The sequence below is a fragment of the Nelumbo nucifera genome, chromosome 1, assembly GCF_055504915.1.
Source record: "Nelumbo nucifera cultivar China Antique chromosome 1, China Antique-T2T, whole genome shotgun sequence".
In the NCBI taxonomy this organism is placed as follows: domain Eukaryota; kingdom Viridiplantae; phylum Streptophyta; class Magnoliopsida; order Proteales; family Nelumbonaceae; genus Nelumbo; species Nelumbo nucifera.
Genome location: NC_142649.1, coordinates 72,086,637 through 72,105,782, shown reverse-complemented (window position 1 = coordinate 72,105,782; position 19,146 = coordinate 72,086,637). Strand labels below are relative to the sequence as shown.

The following is a 19,146-nucleotide window of genomic DNA, read 5'->3' as shown; positions in this document are numbered from 1 at the left end:
TTCATTATAAACTATTATCTCCACTAATCAGGAAAATAATTTAATTTTTGGTTAGTTTTAGATTGTGTTTCATTTTAATCACCAATAAAAATAATTATTGTTTATTACACTTATTCTTTAATTTGATTAATAAAAATATCATAAATGTGTCTATTTTTTCTACATCTTTGTAGTTTTCTATATTTATTTTTATTTAAAAATTTTATTATCTAACTATGGCTTCATGGATTGGCCAATTTAATTCGGATGGTTGAATTGTTTAGTTTGGGTAAATAATGGTTTTGTTTTTGAATAAGTTTTTAAATATATGGGTTTATATTGTTAAAAGTACTGGACATAAGAGTTAATGACATGGGATTAAATAAGGTGAAAAGCTCTAATTGAAATTATAAACAAACCAAAATCAAATCAGGCTTAATAGGATCGAATTCAAATTTGGAATCGGATAATTGGATACCATTTGCAGCCCTACTTCCAAAACATGGGTAGTCGTTTCAAGCAACAACATTGATCAACATTCCATATGAGATGTATCCAAATAAAAAGCAATAAATGGTATACCCATAAATTGCAGTGGAGAGCAAGCAAACAGTCATGCCAACATTCATTAATTACATGGGGCAATAGGAAAAATCCATTTTCCATATTTAAAGATGAGGACTTTGTAAAGGATATTGTTATCTTTGAAGACAGGCGTAGGAATCATATATGATGTGGGATAAACTGCGATGGGATTCCCTACAAAAGTAAAAGCTCTGCAAACACTCTGAAAACATGGGAATCCAATCGCACATTGGGAACATCTCTCAATGAATTTAACATACATGTATGTGAGACATCCTTAATGTGTCTGGATGCTATGTGAGTAGAGTTTTTTGTTTGAAGGAGATCCGAACTCAGATAAATCATTCAGGTATTGCCACACTCACTCAGAGACCTTCATACCTTCATCCGCGGTGGTGTTTCTTCAGGTAGGAGTCTTCTCAATTGGAAACAGCACAATCAAGTATTAATCCTCCTCTTCCTTAGAGGGCAACATAAACAACTGCAACCAAAATGTATCCAAGTTCTTAGAAATAATTAGAAAAGGGAGGATAAGGAGCTATAAGTGAAGGTGATTGATTGATGATAGCAGCAAATGCACCCAAGATGTTGGATTAATCGGAATAGGTTATGCCGTTTGGATTGAAAATTATTGTGCACGACTAGCATAGGTGTGGGGTAAAAGAGTGATTGCTATCAATTTTCTATGGAGTGGACTATGTCATGTAGGGAGAGCCCTATGGATAGGATTGCAGATGGTCATTATTTTTCTTGAATTAAGGTGGTTGGTCATTTCTAGAAATTTTAGTGGATTTGAAGGTGTATCCAATGGCAAATGCATAAAAGTCAAATGAGAAGAATGCAAACTTTGGGTTTTAGTTTTTAATTGTTTTATTTATTTTGCTTTAGGTTCTATTTTACTTTTTTTGCAATGTAGGGCAAGAGTTGAAATAAAAACGAACCTCATGCATTTGCACCAGTACAAATGAAATTGTACTGCAAACCAAGGTTTTTAAAACTGGACTGGACAGGGAACCGGTTCCTGGGTTGAATGGTCCGACATCTGGTCTGAATGAATGGCCCGTTTTGACAAAAAAAATAAAAAAAGGCCAACCATTGTCTGGTTTGACGGTTCGATCACCCAGGTCAACGGGTTTGGCCAAAAAGAGGGTTTGGGATGAAATGGATGACCGATTCTCGGTTTTTCCGATCCAACCATCTGGTCTGGTCCGGTTTTGAAAACACTGTTGCAAACAAACCAGGCAAAAGAACAACTCACTCATATGCATAAATTTCGCATAAAATCTCAGCCCAGCTAAATGCTGATAAGGTTGAAATTCTTGGTTAAAGCTGGGGTTACAGAAAATGGCAGGGGTTTATATTTAGACAAGGGAGCTATCATATCTCAAGTTTCTTTATACATTGTCCTATTGCAAGATACAAAAAGATGCAGCTTAACCATTCCATATGACTTGTAGGTAATCATCAAACTGCATGTAAATGTGTTAACTGTGAGACATAATGTACAGACTTTTTACAGACCACAACCGGAGATACAGAAAGCAATTGAAACAATCGCCCATTTAGGGTTATGGGTTGCTTCAGAATGCATCTAAACTGCAATTTCTTTGGTCACGCTCCACTGGGGCTGCACTTCAGGGTGTTCAGTCAGACTTTTCTTCTTCCTTGTTTTTGAAACTAGAGGATTTAACTTCACCCACCTCATCCTTATCCCCATCCCCATCCTCAACATCTGCACTGCTATTTCTATCAGGAGAAGGAGGGTTTGAGTCATCAGCGTCTTCACTAGGAGCTGCTAGATATGCGAGAGCTGATACAACATCACTTATCAAAGGTCTAACGCTGGCTTCCTCTTGAAGACACATAGCTGCAACCGCAAGAGCTTGGTAAAGACCCTTAACGGGGTAGTTCCCTTCAAGCAATGGGTCAGCCATTAGTGTAAACTTCCTTCTGTCCTTAAACAGTGGTTGTGCCTGCAAAACATGAACATGTACCTCAGTTATCCAGAAAAAGGCTCATATCAAACAGAAAGAAAACCCACTACTACATGAAATTGTAACCCACAAATGGCATGGATGGAACAAATTGAAAAGAAAAGTAAATAGAGTTGATCCTTGTTTTCCCTTAAAGTAAGAAAGTCGGACACTTACTTGTCTGTAGTTAAGACATCTTTCAATCTCAGCCATATGGCATCATTTTGATTTTAGTATCAGTGCTCACAGACTAAGGTAAACAGTTATAATCGGTAAAGATATTTTAATTTTGGCATGAAGTGTTTACTATATGGATAATTAACAGCCAACTTCTTAATTCATGGTTCTTCTAAAGGGAAGTGAAATCTCTGATATTTCATATATTTTCACTCTTAAAAGTTAATAAGGATATGATATTAGGAAACAAGCATCAGTGATGCAACAACCAATGGTATATTTTCAAGAAAAGAAAAACAATTATAGTAGCTAGACTCTTAATGAGATAGAATTCTTTTAGGACTATCATAAAGAGATAAATCCGTTAGGTTATGTTTGGTTTGATAGAAAATAAGAGAGACAGAAAGTTGAGGGAAGGTTCTTAACAAAATTTGTGAAAAAGGACTTCTTCTAAACTTATGTGTCTCTCTTATTTTCCGTCAAACCAAGCACAGCTTTAATTTATTCAGTTTATGCCACTACTTATTATTGTTTGTCAGAGGTTGGACTATCAATTATTAGCATAGCAGATATGACTGTTTGAAAAACTAAATTCACTGGAGGTACAAACCCAAATAACAAGGTTTTGTTCAGCTGTAGGTCTTGAAGTATCAATAGCTCTTCTCCCTGTGATGATCTCCAGAAACACAACTCCAAAACTGTATATATCTGACATTGTTGTCAACTGTCCTGTCATTGCGTATTCAGGTGCACAGTAGCCATAGGTCCCCATGACTCTTGTGGAGACATGACTCCTGTCACCTGTAGGGCCTAATTTGGCGAGCCCAAAATCAGAAAGTTTTGGATTGAAGTTTTCATCCAATAATATGTTAGATGCTTTGAGATCACGATAAATTATTGGGGGATTAGCAGTGTCATGCAAGTGTTCAAGCCCTTTTGCTGCACCTTCAGCTATTTTCATCCTTGTAATCCAATCCAGAGGTTTCTTATTTGGTGGCAAATCTGCAAAAAAGTAGCTTACTTAAAAATGACCTGTGAGACAAACTTTATCAAATGAAATATTTGAAAAAAGCAGGAAACATAAGGTGCTTTACTAGTCTTGAGTAGACAGAAGTATGCTTAGCCAACTGCATGAATCTATTTCATGGCTACCACACAGTAGAGATCTTACAGTCGTCGACCTTGTAATTGCAATTGGGTTTGTTTATATCCAAATCCTAGATTTCTTCATGATATAAGAGTTGCAGAGGCAAAACATAGATTATTGGAGCATACCAAGAAGGTGACCTTCCAAAGATCCCAATGCCATGTACTCATAGACTAACATCCTATGCTGACCATCAGCACAATACCCAATTAAGTTCACAAGGTTTGGATGGTGGAGAAGACTCAGCATCAAAACTTCAACAAGGAACTCTCTGTTTCCTTGCAATCCGTTTCGGTCAAGTTGCTTGACAGCCACATCCTGAACATGATGTATTATCAGTGAAACTACTTTGATAAATCACTTCATTTTATATGTGATCTAGTGTGAGAAGGGGGAGTAAGCACCTGGTTAGTACTCTCAATCCGTCCTTTATACACCCTTCCAAAGCCACCTTCACCCAGTAGGGATTCAGGCTTGAAGTTCATAGTTGCTGCAGCCAGCTCATTGTAAGTGAAGACTTGAATAGTGGCTTCCCCATTTCCCAATTTAAGTATTTCTTCTGCCATATTCCTCTGTCTATCGCTGTCTGCATAGCAATAATATATGTAAGAGTTTATCCAGATGAAATCATACTCTCTTTTGTATATGGTTTACAAGGTTCCTTGCCTTTACACATGAAAATGGGAATCACTAACATAGTAACAGGTTAAGGTATCGGTCTGGAAGCTGTAAGGAACGAGATAATTATTTTTAGTTTTGCTTAACAATTAAAAACATAGTGTTATCACCTAAAATAGATTCATAATAAACATATTACTAATTGATGTTTTTTCTGGATTTGTTTGGACGGCAAATCCCATTTTAATAATATAGGTTTTATGATTTCAAGTGCTAGGAAAAACTCAATTTAAGTGATACCATTTTATGTGGTTGTTGAAATGTCCCATGATTCATCTAAACCTGCATATATAGAATTATAAACAGAACCATGGACATTGAGGGGATGTACACAGAAAAAAGAAAGAACCAATGGAGATTTCATTGCCATCTTAAAGAATACATAAGATTTAGTATTGATCTACTGCATATTTGTATTTTTTCCTATTTGAGAAAATAATATATGACCACGACGACGACGAACTAGGAGGAATGTTGACCATTGTACCAAAAGAAAAGGGCCTTCTCCCCATACCAGAGAGGGACACACCATACGGGAATACAATTCAGGAGATGAAACCTAACCTAGGCATATTCAGACAGATAAAATCAAACACTTTAAACAATACCAGAGAGGGCAGCTGCCACTAATATTTAGATAATACAACCAGTTTTGTATACCAAAAAGAAAAACTGCTTCAACTTCATGATTATTTGATAGCACAAACACAATTATATTTCTAATCAATACAAATTAGTAGACCTGAAAATTAATTTAGAAAGGGAAATTGCCTAAAACTCACCATGAATTTTCAGCATTCCTCTTAAACTCACCACGACTTTTCAAAATGTCTAAAACTCACCATGTCACTAACTTGACATTAAATAGACTAACGGGCGTTAATATATTACCATTTTAACATTCATAGAAAATATAAAATATACAAAATAAATTAATGGGTGTTAATATATTACCATTTTAATACTTAGACATAAAAAAGGAAAAAATTCAAAAATATATTTTCAAATATAAAATACATAAAAACATAGAAATTACAAAAAATATAAAATATTATAGAAATTGAAAACAAAATAAAAAAATATTTTCAAATTATATAAACTATAGAAATTGAAAAACAAAATCAGAAAATAAAAATTGTAGAAAAAAACACCAAAAAACTTGGTCACAAAAAAAAACAAGAAAATTGAAAACTGAAAAATACCATTTTTCCTCTCACTCACCATTCAAGGGTAATTTGGTTATAAAAATTGTTATTTATGCTGACATGGATACTTCTGTTAAGAAGCATTAACAGTGCACTAATGGAAGGTGAGTTTTGGAAAATAAAAACTTACTGACATGGTGAGTTTTAGACATTTTGAAAAGTTGTGATGCGTTTAAGAGAAATGTTGAAAACTCATGGTGAGTTTTAGACAATTTCCCATTTAGAAAAGTTAGTAATCATTCAATGCTTAGAATTTTGTAGAGGAAAGTTTCAAACTCATTAGGATAAAAGTAAAATGGATCAAGCACATTTCAAATTCATTGACAACCGTCTGAAATGAAGTTAAAGGGGGAAAGTTTGACATCATACTGGATCGAAAGGAAATAGTTGCGATCAAATTGGCTAATACATTCCCTTCTTTAAATTCCCGCTTGCTCTTCTTCTTGAACGACTTGCAGTTGTTGTCGACTTCTTCTCCAGCTTCATCTCCACCTCCACCTCCACAACAAGGAAAGCAATTCATTTTCCTTTCCCTCTTCGCCTTCTACTCCAACCCACGCAGATTTAACAACCATAAAAAACCCTAATCACTAAATCAGAATTGTCTAATAGGACCCGTATAGACAGAAATCGATCTAAATCCAAAACAACATGAAAGCAGAGCGATGAAGGCGAGAAATGGAAAAAATCATTTGCAATTGGAAACTCAGAAGGGAAGCACCTAGAAACCGGAAAACTTTTGTCCAGGAAGAACAAGTTTTCTGGTTTCCGAGGAGCAAATACCAGTCACCAGAGCGTTCGTGTTGCTTAATCTCCTCAATCCCATTGAACCAGGAAAAAAATGACTTTGACACAGCAATTCTGCTAAATTTAGTCACCCTAGCTTTTCAAGAGAAAAGACTAAAAAAATCCATTTTCCAAGGAACAGGCGGGCACCGTTCCTCCTTTCCCTTCTTTTATAAATTAGTTACGGTTGAAGGAAGGGATAACGGTCACTGAGCTGAGGTTGGATTAACGCGGCAAAAGTGTATTTCGCCGCGAGATTGCCTTGGATTCCAATCCAACGGTGGGTCCAGCAGACCTAGTTTACGATTTTACGTAGAGTATTTTTCAATTGAAATTTCTTACCACGTGTCTGGATTATACACGTGTCTTTTTCAACTAAACCCCACGCAAAAACCTAGGCTCAGGAAGTAAAGTAACAGTAGCTCAGAAGTCAGAAAAAAATGCTTCGTTAATGGCGGTTTTCAAGTCACTCAAGACGATCTTCAGAAACCCTAAATCGCGGTCTTTTCTAAGTTTGTGCGCATCTGCAACTCCATTTCCATCTCCATCTCCTCCGCTCTCATCGGTCTTCTCGTCCTCCCCTTCGTCCCATATCTTCCCCGTTTCGTTGAATCCGTTCTCGTTCGCTCTTCGCCTCACTTCATCCCACTCGAGGTTTCTTTCCCCGTCTTGTAAATGGATTCCATTTCCGGGACCCCTTTTTCTGTCTTCTCCACCATGGAAGCTTTCTCAGTCTGCTACTCCTCTATATCTACCTGGCCAAGTCGTTGTGGGAAAGAAGTCTCTAAATCTCATTCATAGGAGCTTTCCTATCAAATTAGGGTTTGGTTCGGTTATTCCCCTTCCGGATTTGGTAAATGGGATTGATCAAAAGAAGTTGCTGAGTGGAGATAAGATCGGTGGAAATTTATCAGAGGGCTTTTTTAATTTGCCGAATATGATTTCTATGAGCAGATTGCTTTCTGGTCCTTTCTTGGGATGGTATGTTCCCCTTCTCCCCACCTCTGCCTGTAAGTATTTATTAAAGTTTGTCTCTACTTACGCACATTGCCGGTGAAGGGTTTGGTTGTTATATGGGTTTGGGAAAGGGAGGTTAAGCTGTGGATTATGCAGACCCTAATCAGGTGCCATTGATAAAAGCTAGAAATTTACCATTAGTGATTGGTTCGACCATTAGCATCTCTAGAGATGATTCTATCTATTTCAGAAGTGAAAGGAACGCTATAGAAAAGTGTGTCCTGGTCTACAAGATTGAAGAGCAAGGAAAAGAAATTAGCTTCTTGGTTTTGTTTTGTTTTCCTTGCTTAGTTTCCCTAGACATATAAATCACCTCATACTTTTCAAATTAGGTTCCTGGAATAGGAAATTTATTCAATTACCATATGTACTGTCAAGGATTTTCAACACCCTAGGATCGTCAGTGTGTAGTAATATTGCCTGGCACGTAAGCCCGTCAGACCACTGACACATGCCTGTTATTCATGGTAGATTGCTGAGACAGGTTTCATACTTCTAACAAATCCAAGTGGAGGGTCTTCCAAACGGTCTCTGGATTGCTGAAACTCTATAGATGCGGTTATGACTGTTTATCATATACGAGCTACATTCCATGACCCCTCCCCCTGCACGCATGCGCACACACAGAAAAAAAAAGGATTTGGGGAGTCAACGGATATACTTTCATTTTAATTTTTATAATACATTTTTATTTTTGTATGACAAATAAAAGTCTATCCACCGGAAATCTATTTACATAGTTATCCACTGGAATTGGAGAAGGGAAAGGGATGATAAGGTCAGTGAACAAGGAGATTGAGGGGGAGGTGTATTGCCGGCAATAAAGCTCTTTGCTGGCATCGGTCCAAATGGTGTTAAAAAGGTCAAAGGAGGTGTATTTCCATTTGCTCCAAAACATTCGAACTTGACACAAGCCGATCTCTCGGGGATAGGGTGTTGGTGATTACAGAGGGGAAGAGGGGCTTGGTCCAGAATCTTTTTTAAAGAAGATGAGGTAAGCTGGATTGTAGGTGCTTTGGAAAAATTACTAGAAAGCCATAATAGACTTTTTGAACCATTAAGACGAGCGGACAGGGGAAGGATAACCTCATTTTCAGTTGCTGAAAATAGATGGGGAAGATACATAAGGCTAAGCCAGTAGGAAGGAGCGAGAAGATTGAGAAACATTTGTATTCCTGAAGAAGCTAACACTTTAGGGTGGGAAACGATGTCAAAAACTTTGAGTTCATTTCTCGCCAAAAAGGAAAGACCAGAAGTTGTTCCCCCCTCGACAGAGGAATTTCTAGTCTTAGAGAAAGGAAGAAGCAGAGTGATGGTGGTTGGAGGAAGAGCTTTCATATCCGTGGTCCATAGACTTGGTCTGTTTGGAAATTGGAAGACAACCTTCATATGTACCAAGCCAATGGACGTAAGTTGGAGAGATGTGGAACTGGGCATTTCAGCAAACCTGCATTCCCTGATGCTGTTAACTCTGAAACCCTTTGAAACAAACAAGGCGGTGGGGTTTTCCCCGTCGGAGGAGACAGTCAGCAAATGGACGAGGTTGGGATCTGTGTATGTGTATGGGAAGAAGGTGTTGATTGATCGGTGGTTGCCGAAAGTGAATGAAAACCTTGCAAATCTGAGTTTTGACGGTTGGATAGTGATACACGGCCTCCCCTTTCATCTGTGGACAGTGGAGACGTTTAACCTAATAGGAAGTCTTTGTGGAGGACTGGAGGTTATTGACAATTGAACGAGAGATTTCCAGGAGCTTCTGTTTGCCACGACTAGGGTGAAAGGGAGAGAGTGTTCACGATACCTCGAGTAGTTCCCGTTCTTGATGGAAAAGTTTGGTTCCACTGTTCAATCGAGGTCGAAAGGAAAGGAAGAAGAATGAGCCTAGGGAGGAAGAAACTGAGTCAACTTACCAACCTGAGCCCAGCACACGTGGCAAGTCAGGGAGAGCACATCGCCACCTCCTAACCAGGTGAACTTGCATGGAGTGCATGATCAACCTGCAATAGAAGAAGTTACGTTGGGAAGAAGCAAAGCCAAGAGCAGTAACTGTTTTAGGAAGTTTGGCGGTAACGTGGAGGAAGCTTGGGGAAGAAAAGGAATGTCCACTCAAAATTTAAATTTTAAGCAAAAAAGCTGTTCAAGGAGAAAAAGAAAGCTGGAAGCATATGAGCAATCCCAACAAAACCTAACCTGAGAGGGAGATCTGAGCCTCTTTTTTAGTTCCTGACAGACCTGAGAGTTTGGGCCAAATAAAGACAAAAGCCCATTTTGTTCAAGCTGATGAGATCGACAACCCCCCTGCTACTTCTCTATTCTCTGGAGAAGGCTTTCCTGAAACACCTCTCTCTAGTGGAGGAGAAGTTAGGGGGGTTAATCGCCCGCCCACACCATTAACTTCAGGGAACTCAAGTTCGGAGAGGGGAGAATTGGAGGTGGAGTCTGATTCAGAGTTGAGTTTGTACGAATCCGAAGCATATGTCGGCGGTCAGGAGGTAGCTCTAGAAAGAGTTCAAGTATTGTTCAAGAACAGAGGAAATTGGGGAAGTATGGATGTTTTGAAGCCAATGCAGCTAGTTAATCCTGATTACGATCAATCCGAAGACATACACCGAGAGAAAGGAGGAAAGCTGGAACTTGCGGCAAACACCCTTCCAAGCTCTCCGATTGACCCCTTAGTTTGTCACACTTTAGCTATTTCTTCTCCTGGTTTCTCTACCTCTGAGCCCCACTCCAATCCCCTTATTTCCTGTGTTTCAGGTGAAGGTGGCATTCTATCCCAGCCGCCGGCAAGTCTCTGCGATCAACTCAATTCATGAAGAGTTGCAAGATAATCAACGACATAGAGAACAGTGGGCCAGGCTCAAAGCAACAGAGAGAGATAAAGGGAAGTAGTAAAGGAAAGAAATCGGAAGTAGGAGGGAAGAAAGGGACAAACAGAGAGCTCAAAAGACTTCGATGGGGTTTTGTCGACCAGGGAGTAGGACCTGAAATCAGTATTAATAAAATGTTAAGTAAGGGAAAGGCTGTCGTACACAAACCATGAAGATCTTGAGTTGGAACGTAAGGGGGCTGGGAGGGATTATGAAGAGAAGCTTGGTTAAGGATACCCTAAGGAAGGAAAACCCCGACATAGTAATTTTACAAGAAACAAAGAAAGAAGTCATTAACAGAAAGTTAGTTAAAGCAATTTGGGGAACCAGAGGAAGAAAATGGGCAAATTTCCCAACAACGGGAACAATGGGCGGAATTCTTATTGTTTGGAAAGAAGAGGCGGTTACTAGATTAGAAGTAGACAAAGGGAAGTTTTCTTTTTTTTATCCTGTTCACAAACATTTCTGACAGGAGCAATTGGATTCTGACAGGGGTGTATGTGCCTAATTCTCCATCAAAGAGAGGAAGATTATGGGAGGAATCAGATTCTTTACATGAATCGGAGGACTTGCCTTGGTGTGTTGGTGGTGACTTTAATGTCACGAGGTGGGTTAGCCAAGCAAGGGATAGGGAACCTATTATTTTGGGCTAATTTTTAACTTTCCTCCAATGTACTCTGTTGGTGGGGAGTTAAGACATTTTACCTCCCCCTTCTTGTTGTAATTAAAGTTTCACATAGTTTCACATCATTAATAAAGTTTCTTGTTACTGATAAAAAAAAGAAGCATGAAGGAGTTCTCGAACTTTATTGCTAGACACAATCTTAAAGACCTCCCTCTTAGCAACGACTTCTTTACCTGGTCTAATATGTGGGAGTGTGTGGTAAGCAATAGACTGGATAGGTTTCTCATATCCAATGACTGGGAGGAACTATACCCCAACTGTGTGCAGTCTATTAAGCCCCGTTGGACATCTGATCATTGGCCGGTGACTCTACAGAATGAAGTATTCAGGAAAGGAAAGGCATCGTTCAAGTTGGAAAAGGTGTGAAGTACTCACTAGGACTTCCAACAAAAAGTTTCTAAATGGTGGAAGGAATGCAAAGTGGATGGTTGGGCAGGATTTAGGTTTCATCAGAAGTTAAAACACTTAAAAAGGGAATCTAAAAGTGTGGGGTAAAGAGGAGTTTAAAAAGTTTGTGGAAGACAAAAATAAACTAACTCAAGAGCTAGATGATCTGGACCAACGAGAGCAACTGGGGACTTTGGATGGGGAGGGTAGAAGCAGAAGAGAAACTCTTAAAAAGGATTGGGAGAAGCTTATAAGAAGGGAAGAAATCTTTTGGAGGCAAAGGTCTCGAGTGAGATGGTTGAAGGAATGAGATAATAATTCAAAGTTCTTTCATAGTTATGCATCAGGGAGAAGAAGGAAAAACTATGTCTCAAAGCTGAGAGTGGGGTAGAAAGAGACAGAGGACAAACAAGAAATTTCAGAAGCCATAGAGCAGTTTTTCAAAGGTTTGTACTCAAAAGACTGGTCCTGTAGGATTCCTTTTAATAACTGGGAGGGACCTAAGTTGTCGGTGGGCAAAAAGTTGTGGCTAGAAAGAAGCTTTGAAGAGCAAGAAATTAAGGAAGCAGTGTATGGATTCCCTATCATTTTCTTTCAGTTGTGTTGGGATACAATTAATTCTGATCTGTTGGAGGTGTTTTCAGATTTCTACATTTTGGCCATCATGAATAAGGCAACAACTTGACCTTTATCACTCTAGTTCCAAAGAAAGAGGGGACCTTGGAAGTTAAAGACTTCAGATCTATCAGTCTGGTGGGGAGCTTATACAAAATTATGGCTAAAGTTCTTGCGACTAGACTAAAGGAGGTGCTGAAAGATTTAATTTCAAGCAACCAATTTGCCTTTGTGAAAGGGAGACAAATTGTTGACAATATACTTGTGGCTAATGAATGTGTAGAAGAAAGAAGACAAAGTGTCAAGGTAGGGGTGGTAATTAAGCTGGATCTAGAAAAAGCCTATGATAAAGTGGATTGGGACTGCTTGTTGGAGATTCTAAACGTAAGAGGCTTTGGAAGGAGATGGGTGAGGTGGATTAGAGGGTATATAAGTTCTGCTTGGTTTTCAATCCTAATAAATGGAGAGCCAACCAGCTACTTTAATGCAGACAGGGACCTGAGACAAGGGTGTCCTCTCTCCCCCCTATTCTTCACTTTGGTAGCTGATATCCTCAGTTATTTACTTCAAAAAGTAAGGGAGAGAAACCTGCTGAAAGGGTTTGAGGTAGGTAGGGAAGAAATCCAGATATCTCACTTGATGTTTGCAGATGACATAATCTTGTTTTTGGAGGTGGATTGGGAAAACATCTCCAACCTAAAAAGGGTATTAAACATTTTTGAGGTGGCGACTGGGCTTAGAATTAACTTCAACAAAAGCAGTATTGTAGGCATAAATGTAAATGCCTCTTGGTGGGAATCCAAGGAGTCAGTTTTTGGGATCCAGTGGTAGAAAAATGCGAGAGAAGACTGGCTACATGGAAGAAAAGCTACCTGTCAAAAGGGGGTAGACTCACTTATCAAGGCTTCCTTTGCCAATTTGCCAACCTATTACTTGTTGGTTTTCAGTATCCCGGGCAAAGTAAAAAAGTAAGATTGAGAAGCTTCAGTGGGATTTCCTATGGGAAGAAGGTGGCGAAAAGAAGGGTCATCTAGTTTCATGGAATCAGGTTTGCAAGCCCAAGAACCTTGGTGGTTTGGGGCTAGGACATATCAAAGAAAGGAACTTAGCTCTTCTTGGAAAGGGGTTATGGAGGTTCCCCTTGGAGACAGAAGTGTTGTGGACAAAAATCATCAAGAGCAAGTACGAAAGGCACGGCAATGGTTGGGATAGCAAGGTCCACCCAAACCGAGTTAAAGCCTCTAACCCATGGAAGGGTATTTCTTCTGTTTATGACCTCTTTATTGATTTTGTAAGATACCGGGTGCGAAATGGGAATAGAACCAAATTCTGGACTGATTTATGGTGGGGAGAGGACACCCTTGCAAACTCCTACCCTAGAATTTTTAACCTGTCTTGCTCCAAAGAAGCCACGGTAGCCTATAGCCTCAGCCATCTCCCTCAGGAACCAGTTGGAATCTGAACCATAGAAGGCCTCTAAGAGAGATAGAGCTTGCTGAAATAGCAAACTTGCTAAACTCTCTAAGTGAGGCTTACATCCCTCCGGCCTCCCCTGACCAAAGGATCTGGAAACTTAATCCTGCCGGAAAGTTCTCAGCTAACTCCTTTTTTTTTAAGGCTCTAGTTTCAGAAGATCAGATCACTCCCTTCCCGGTCAAGAACGTTTGGGGATCACATGTTCCCCCTAGAGTTTCTTTCTTTGTCTGAGAAGCCTGCTTAAAGAAAATAAATACTTGTGATTTAATTCAGAAAAAACTTAGAGGAAGGTTATCTATCTCCCCTCATGTCTGTCCTCTTTGCCTTGGTGATGGTGAGACAGCTAACCACATTCTTCTCCACTGCCCTGTCACTAGGAAGGTTTGGTGTTTCTTCCTAAACTTAGTTGGTTACAGCTGGGTTTTCCCTGAGAAGGTAGTGGACTTCCTGTGGCAGTGGAAAGGCAAAGGTCTAGGAAAAAGAGGAAGGGTATATTGGAGTACAGTGACACATGCAGTCCTTTGGGGTATCTGGGAAAAAGGAAAAACAGAACCTTTGAAACAAATTCAGAAATGTGGAAGACCTAATCTCTTACATAACTTTCCTCTGTAACCTTTGGGTGGTTAATTCTGAAGCTTTCAAAGGTCTGTCTCTAAATGACCTCCAAAGTAACCCTCCAGTCATCTTGCAGTCCTCTCCTAGATCTGAATCGACCATGAGAAGCCTTATTAGGTAAGATGGTGGGATGATCCTAAACTTTGATGGTAGTGCCCAAGGATCTAACGGCCAAGCAGGTATTGGTGGTACCAGTCTTCTGTGGGGAGAGGGGGATCAGCTGGGCTTATAGTGGTCCGATTGGGAGAGATGATGCTACAAAAGCAGAGTTCTTGTCAGCACCAACAGGAATATGGCTTGCTAAACAGCTGGGTTTTTGCTCCTTAACTATAAAAGGGGACTCTGCAAATACGATAGCCTGGCTAAGGGCTTGAGATATCTTAGTCATTGAATGTAAATCTGGTCTGGATTCCCAGGGAGCAAAACACTGTTGCAGACAGCCTTGCAAAATCAGGGGTTTTTAGGGAAAGTTTGTATAGTGACTTCTGCTTACCTCTATAATTCAGCCTCAGCTGCTTTAGCTTGTAGTACATTCTCTTATGTACTTGTTCCTGTTTTAATTCAATAAAAGTTACCTTTGCTCAAAAAAAGGGGCTGGTTCTTTTAAACAAGTTGGGGGTCTGTTGTTTGGACAAGGATTGATAGGTTGGGTTGATATTGTGGGAGGGTTTAAGGGTTTGACGGGTGATTATGGGTGTTTTCTTGTTTAGTTTTATGTCTGTTTTGGGTGATCTCTCATCACCTGGTGGTGTATGCTATTCTTATGTTTTAATAAATTTTTCTTTTCTATTATCTTGAAAAAAATCATGAAGCATTCATATGCCGAATAGCTGTTTCTAGATGTTCAAATTTTTGCTGCCAATCAATTTCCCAAAATTATTTTGTAATAGGCTATAGCATTGAAGGTTTTCACCCATTTAAACTGTTAGTAAAACACATCTAAATAAATATATACTAACATATAATAGCAAAGTAACAAATATCTCTCTTCTTTCAAGACGCTGGTTTTGATTGCAATAGATTTATTCTTAACAAATTTGTGATGCAGGATGATCATAAACGAGTGGCATCTTTCTGCATTTGTGGGGTTGGCCATCTCTGGAGCAACTGACTGGGTATGGACTCAACATACATTATTTCAGATCATGGAGTAAATAAGGTTTTACGAAATGTGATTTTGATTCTCTATGTGAGTTTCTTTTGTAGTTAGATGGCTACATGGCTCGGAAGATGGGTATTAACTCGGTAATTGGGTCTTACCTCGATCCTCTTGCTGACAAGGTCAATATTAAAAACTTTCACGTTCTACCTAGTGGTTTTGACCAATTAATCTGAAATTTAGTTGGTACATTTCTCGAGTCACATGATTGATAGCATTTTGTTAATTGTTCTGTATTCTGATGGTACAGGTGCTGATTGGATGTGTTGCGTTAGCAATGGTGCAAAAGGACCTCCTCCACCGTGAGTAGTCTAAATATTTGTTTTTTATTTGGTGATAATTAAGTTTTTGAAAGTACATTTATAGGGGCCGATAAGTAGCTTGATGGCTCTGTTTATGATATGCCAATGATATTGGGCAAGGTTGTTTGCTTTACTGTTCTGATCCATTAATGTAATTCAGGGAGTCTGAAAATCTGTTCTAACTTTTCACTTTATTTGACTGTTAGATCTAGTCCAGTAGGTGGTATACCTCACCTCCTAAACCATGTTCTAGTAGAGCTATTTCTGGTGGTGGTTTTCCAGTGTTTTCTCTCCTTAACAAATGAGAAACATAAATGCCCTTAGCGTGTGATTTCCCACGTTGATTGCTCCTTTGGAGGCTTATAGAGGGTGCTTCCAGTATCTGGTCAGTATTTCATGGTCACCATATCCTCGCCTCTCAGTGGGTGGTATATATCCCAAAGTAAGCTGCCTAACTGGTATATGGATTAGTATGGACTTTATTCAACCTCTAGTCCTCTGTTTTCCTGGGAAAACAATGCATGTCTTCCTGACCAATTGATATTATTTTTGTGGTATTTTGCATATTTGTGTTTTTTATAAGGATTGATCTGATTATGATTTTTGTTGTGAAGCTGGTCTTGTTGTACTTGTTCTGTTCCGTGATGTTGGTCTTATCAGTGGTGCAGTCTATAAAAGAGCTAGTACACTGGGTTGGAAGGTGAGATTACTAAATAAAAACATGAAATCTGGTCTGCTCAAATTTTGATATTGCTGCCCTTGCACTTCTAATCTTTTTCCTTGTGTTAGTGGGAAAGTTGGTCTGATTTCATCAACCTCGATGGCATGCGTCCACAGAAGGTAGAACCCCTATTCCTGAGCAAGGTAAACCTCAATCCCAACTCCCTTTCTCTTTCTCAAGCAGATCATTTAGCATACAATATTGATCATGAATCACATTTTTAGTTGCTTTTATAGCTTGCATAGTATTTCATCACAAATAATGATTTGGATAATTGTATGCTTCACAGAATTTAAGTTTTAGCATCGCGGCTGTCTGTTACCCGTGTTTTGTAATCAAAACATGTTTATGATGCTTAATTCTGCCAATGTATGGGAGCTTTGATCAGTCCCTTTGGGGCTTTTTGTATCAAGAGCTTTCCTTTTATTGTATGTTTCTTTCATCATGAATAAATTTACCATACCTTTTTTCAAAAAAAAAAAAAGATTATGGGGTGGAGGAACTTAAAGAAAATAATATTTTAATTCAGAGTACTGATGTTCTGTGACAATGCAAGATTCTCCTCGGCAAAATAGTAACATGATAAGTAATGAGTATCCAGATTGCCTTGCTATCAATTGAGCCTCAAGTTAATTTCAACTTTCACCAACCAAAATATGAAGTCGCAGACTAGAAACTAATTAACAAAATTAGGAACAAATTGATAAAAAAACCAGGAACAAATTGCTCATGCCATCAGAGCAGGGCATAGTGGTCCTATAATACACTGCTTTCAGTATTAAATGCAGCTTGAATAGAAGAAAAATAGCTTCCTCATTATTCCTTTTCTTTCCAGAGCAATGGGCATCAACATCATACATTTCCATCCATGTGCTTGCATGTTCAATCCTGCATATTCATCCAGAAAGAAAAAAGAAAGTAAATATAAATAAAGTGATTTTTTACATCTTTCGACATTTTACAGATGAAGAAAAGCACAAAATAGGAAAAACAACTTTTGGGTAAAAATGATAGGTTTGCCAGGAAAAAAAAGCTTATAGATGTATGGCAAGAAAATGCTATGGTCTCTAATTCCCCTTTCCAACCCTTTCCGGTCTTTGATGTGTTTTAAACCTTGCCAGTTATGCCAAGTGATGGGGAGAAATTCTAGTTAAGAAGTAATTAGGTGATTACTTTACATGTGAGAGTTCTCATTAACTTGACAACGAAAACCTGATGATTGAGTTGATTTGGTGAAGTCATGAGCCATCCATGAGAGCCAGTAGGCTATAGCTTATCAGCTGAATTGGTAAATTTGCTTGGTTCCTTATTCAGGCATGCATTTTGTGGCAGGTCAACACAGTCTTCCAGTTGGTCTTGGTGTCTGCTGCTCTTCTTCAACCAGAATTTGGCACCCCAGCAACCCAATCATGTATAACATACTTGAGGTAATATAATTGATGCATTTGTTCTATCTAGACTCTTATTCCATTTAAGGTATCAGAGATGAATAATCTCATCCCTCAAATTTGACAGTTGGTTGGTTGCTTCAACTACGGTAGCATCTACAGTAGCCTATGGAGCACAACACATGCGGAACAATTCAGCATCAGTTGCGAGGGGGTCATTTTCAAGAAGCAAGTTCCATTGACCTGAAACCTATTCTGTGCATTGGAAGAGACTTAGCTACAGCCAAAAACAGATTTTGAGTTTGACGCCAAGAGAAGAGGTGTGGTGGTGCTGGGATTTTAGACATTGGATCATATGATCCACAGCTAAGCAGAAAAAAGCAGAAAATGCAATATCCTTGAATAATAAGTCCCATGAATTATTTTTGGTTTGAATCCCAGCATTTCTTGCAATCTGGAATCATTAATGAAAGGCTTATGTTAAAGCATTCTTGAAAGCAGCATTCAACAGCGGAAACCGGACAGAGAGCCCGGTCGTTATCGTAGAAGAAATAAATACTTCTGGAGCAGAAACCGGGGCGCAGAGGTTGAAGATACAACATCTTGTTGAAGTCATATGAGAAATTGAACTTTGGTTATAACTTATAATGTATGGGACCTCTCTCTCTCTCTCTCTGTGACAAGGTTCATTAGTCTCGTTTTGACGCTATTCTGTTTGTTAATTGTCTTGGAGGTCCGCTTGCTGTAACTCTGTATCGTATATGTGAACACATCTGCCGTTCTTTTGCTTGGCATCCATGTGGGCAGCGTGGCTATTCGTTGGCGATCTGAAGTGTATGAAGGAGTCAAGCATGCTGAAATTTGACATAGATTGTAGGACTACTGGGTTTAATCAAAAGAGGTGAGATTAAAAAAAATCCGAACGGTTTTGTGTTCGTCTCTGTCCAATCCAACGACGCCTACGGAATAATTGAAAGTTTCTGGATGGGAAAATTTGTTTTTGTGATTTTGGTGTACTTTGGCGAGGTCTACGGTGGCTGTATGATAGAATTTGAGGAAATCCTATCGAAATGATAAAGATTCAACTTCGATCGCCAATGGCAAGTTGTGAGAAGTTTCCCTGTCTGCTCGCAATGTGGTTTCCCGAATGATCCCCCAATAAATGGAGTTACAGGTTGCGCCATAAATGGTTATGCTTACTATTCCAATCAATTAGCTGAACGCTTAATCTGTTCAGTGGGCTGTGGAATTGAGGTTTCACGTTAATAATAAATTTATGGGCCCCATGGTAAAAGATGTGGGTCCCATATATTTAAATATTGGCATGAAACCTTATCATTGGTTCCACAGCCCGCTGATGAACGGTTATAGCGTTCAGCTA

The 19,146-nt window shown here is 39.0% G+C and overlaps 2 protein-coding genes across 3 annotated transcripts; one reads left to right on the top strand and one right to left on the bottom strand.

The window, feature by feature from the left end:
• Nucleotides 1-1,924: 1,924 nt before the first annotated feature.
• Nucleotides 1,925-6,682, bottom strand: LOC104604841 (putative serine/threonine-protein kinase PBL23). Of its 2 annotated transcripts, none has more exons than XM_010269388.2 (6): nucleotides 6,535-6,682; nucleotides 6,114-6,288; nucleotides 4,266-4,447; nucleotides 3,990-4,179; nucleotides 3,325-3,716; nucleotides 1,925-2,537 (listed from the first exon to the last, which is right to left on the bottom strand). In XM_010269388.2, exons 1-6 carry the CDS (start codon nucleotides 6,568-6,570, stop codon nucleotides 2,208-2,210), a joined length of 1,305 nt encoding a protein of 434 aa, XP_010267690.1. In that variant the 5' UTR covers nucleotides 6,571-6,682; the 3' UTR covers nucleotides 1,925-2,207. The 2 variants fall into 2 exon arrangements, with proteins under 2 accessions (XP_010267690.1, XP_010267694.1); XM_010269392.2 differs by having other exon boundaries at nucleotides 6,528-6,676.
• A 246-nt stretch (nucleotides 6,683-6,928) lies between these two features.
• Nucleotides 6,929-18,589, top strand: CLS (cardiolipin synthase). Its single transcript, XM_010269387.3, has 8 exons — nucleotides 6,929-7,511; nucleotides 15,244-15,310; nucleotides 15,402-15,476; nucleotides 15,605-15,656; nucleotides 16,271-16,356; nucleotides 16,446-16,520; nucleotides 17,710-17,804; nucleotides 17,893-18,589. Exons 1-8 carry the CDS (start codon nucleotides 6,982-6,984, stop codon nucleotides 18,005-18,007), a joined length of 1,095 nt encoding a protein of 364 aa, XP_010267689.1. The 5' UTR covers nucleotides 6,929-6,981; the 3' UTR covers nucleotides 18,008-18,589.
• Nucleotides 18,590-19,146: the final 557 nt, after the last annotated feature.

Bases quoted from the DNA above. Each gene is read 5' to 3' on its own strand.
- LOC104604841 (XM_010269388.2), bottom strand. From the start codon at position 6,570: ATGGGATTGAGGAGATTAAGCAACACGAACGCTCTG. The intron at 6,289-6,534 runs GTGACTGGTATT...GGGTTGGAGTAG, and splicing joins TAAGCAACACGAACGCTCTG to AAGGCGAAGAGGGAAAGGAA. The intron at 3,717-3,989 runs GTATGCTCCAAT...ACTTTTTTGCAG, and splicing joins TTTGGAAGGTCACCTTCTTG to ATTTGCCACCAAATAAGAAA.
- CLS (XM_010269387.3), top strand. From the start codon at position 6,982: ATGGCGGTTTTCAAGTCACTCAAGACGATCTTCAGAAACCCTAAATCG. The intron at 7,512-15,243 runs GTATGTTCCCCT...TTTGTGATGCAG, and splicing joins TCTGGTCCTTTCTTGGGATG to GATGATCATAAACGAGTGGC. The intron at 15,311-15,401 runs GTATGGACTCAA...TTTCTTTTGTAG, and splicing joins TCTCTGGAGCAACTGACTGG to TTAGATGGCTACATGGCTCG.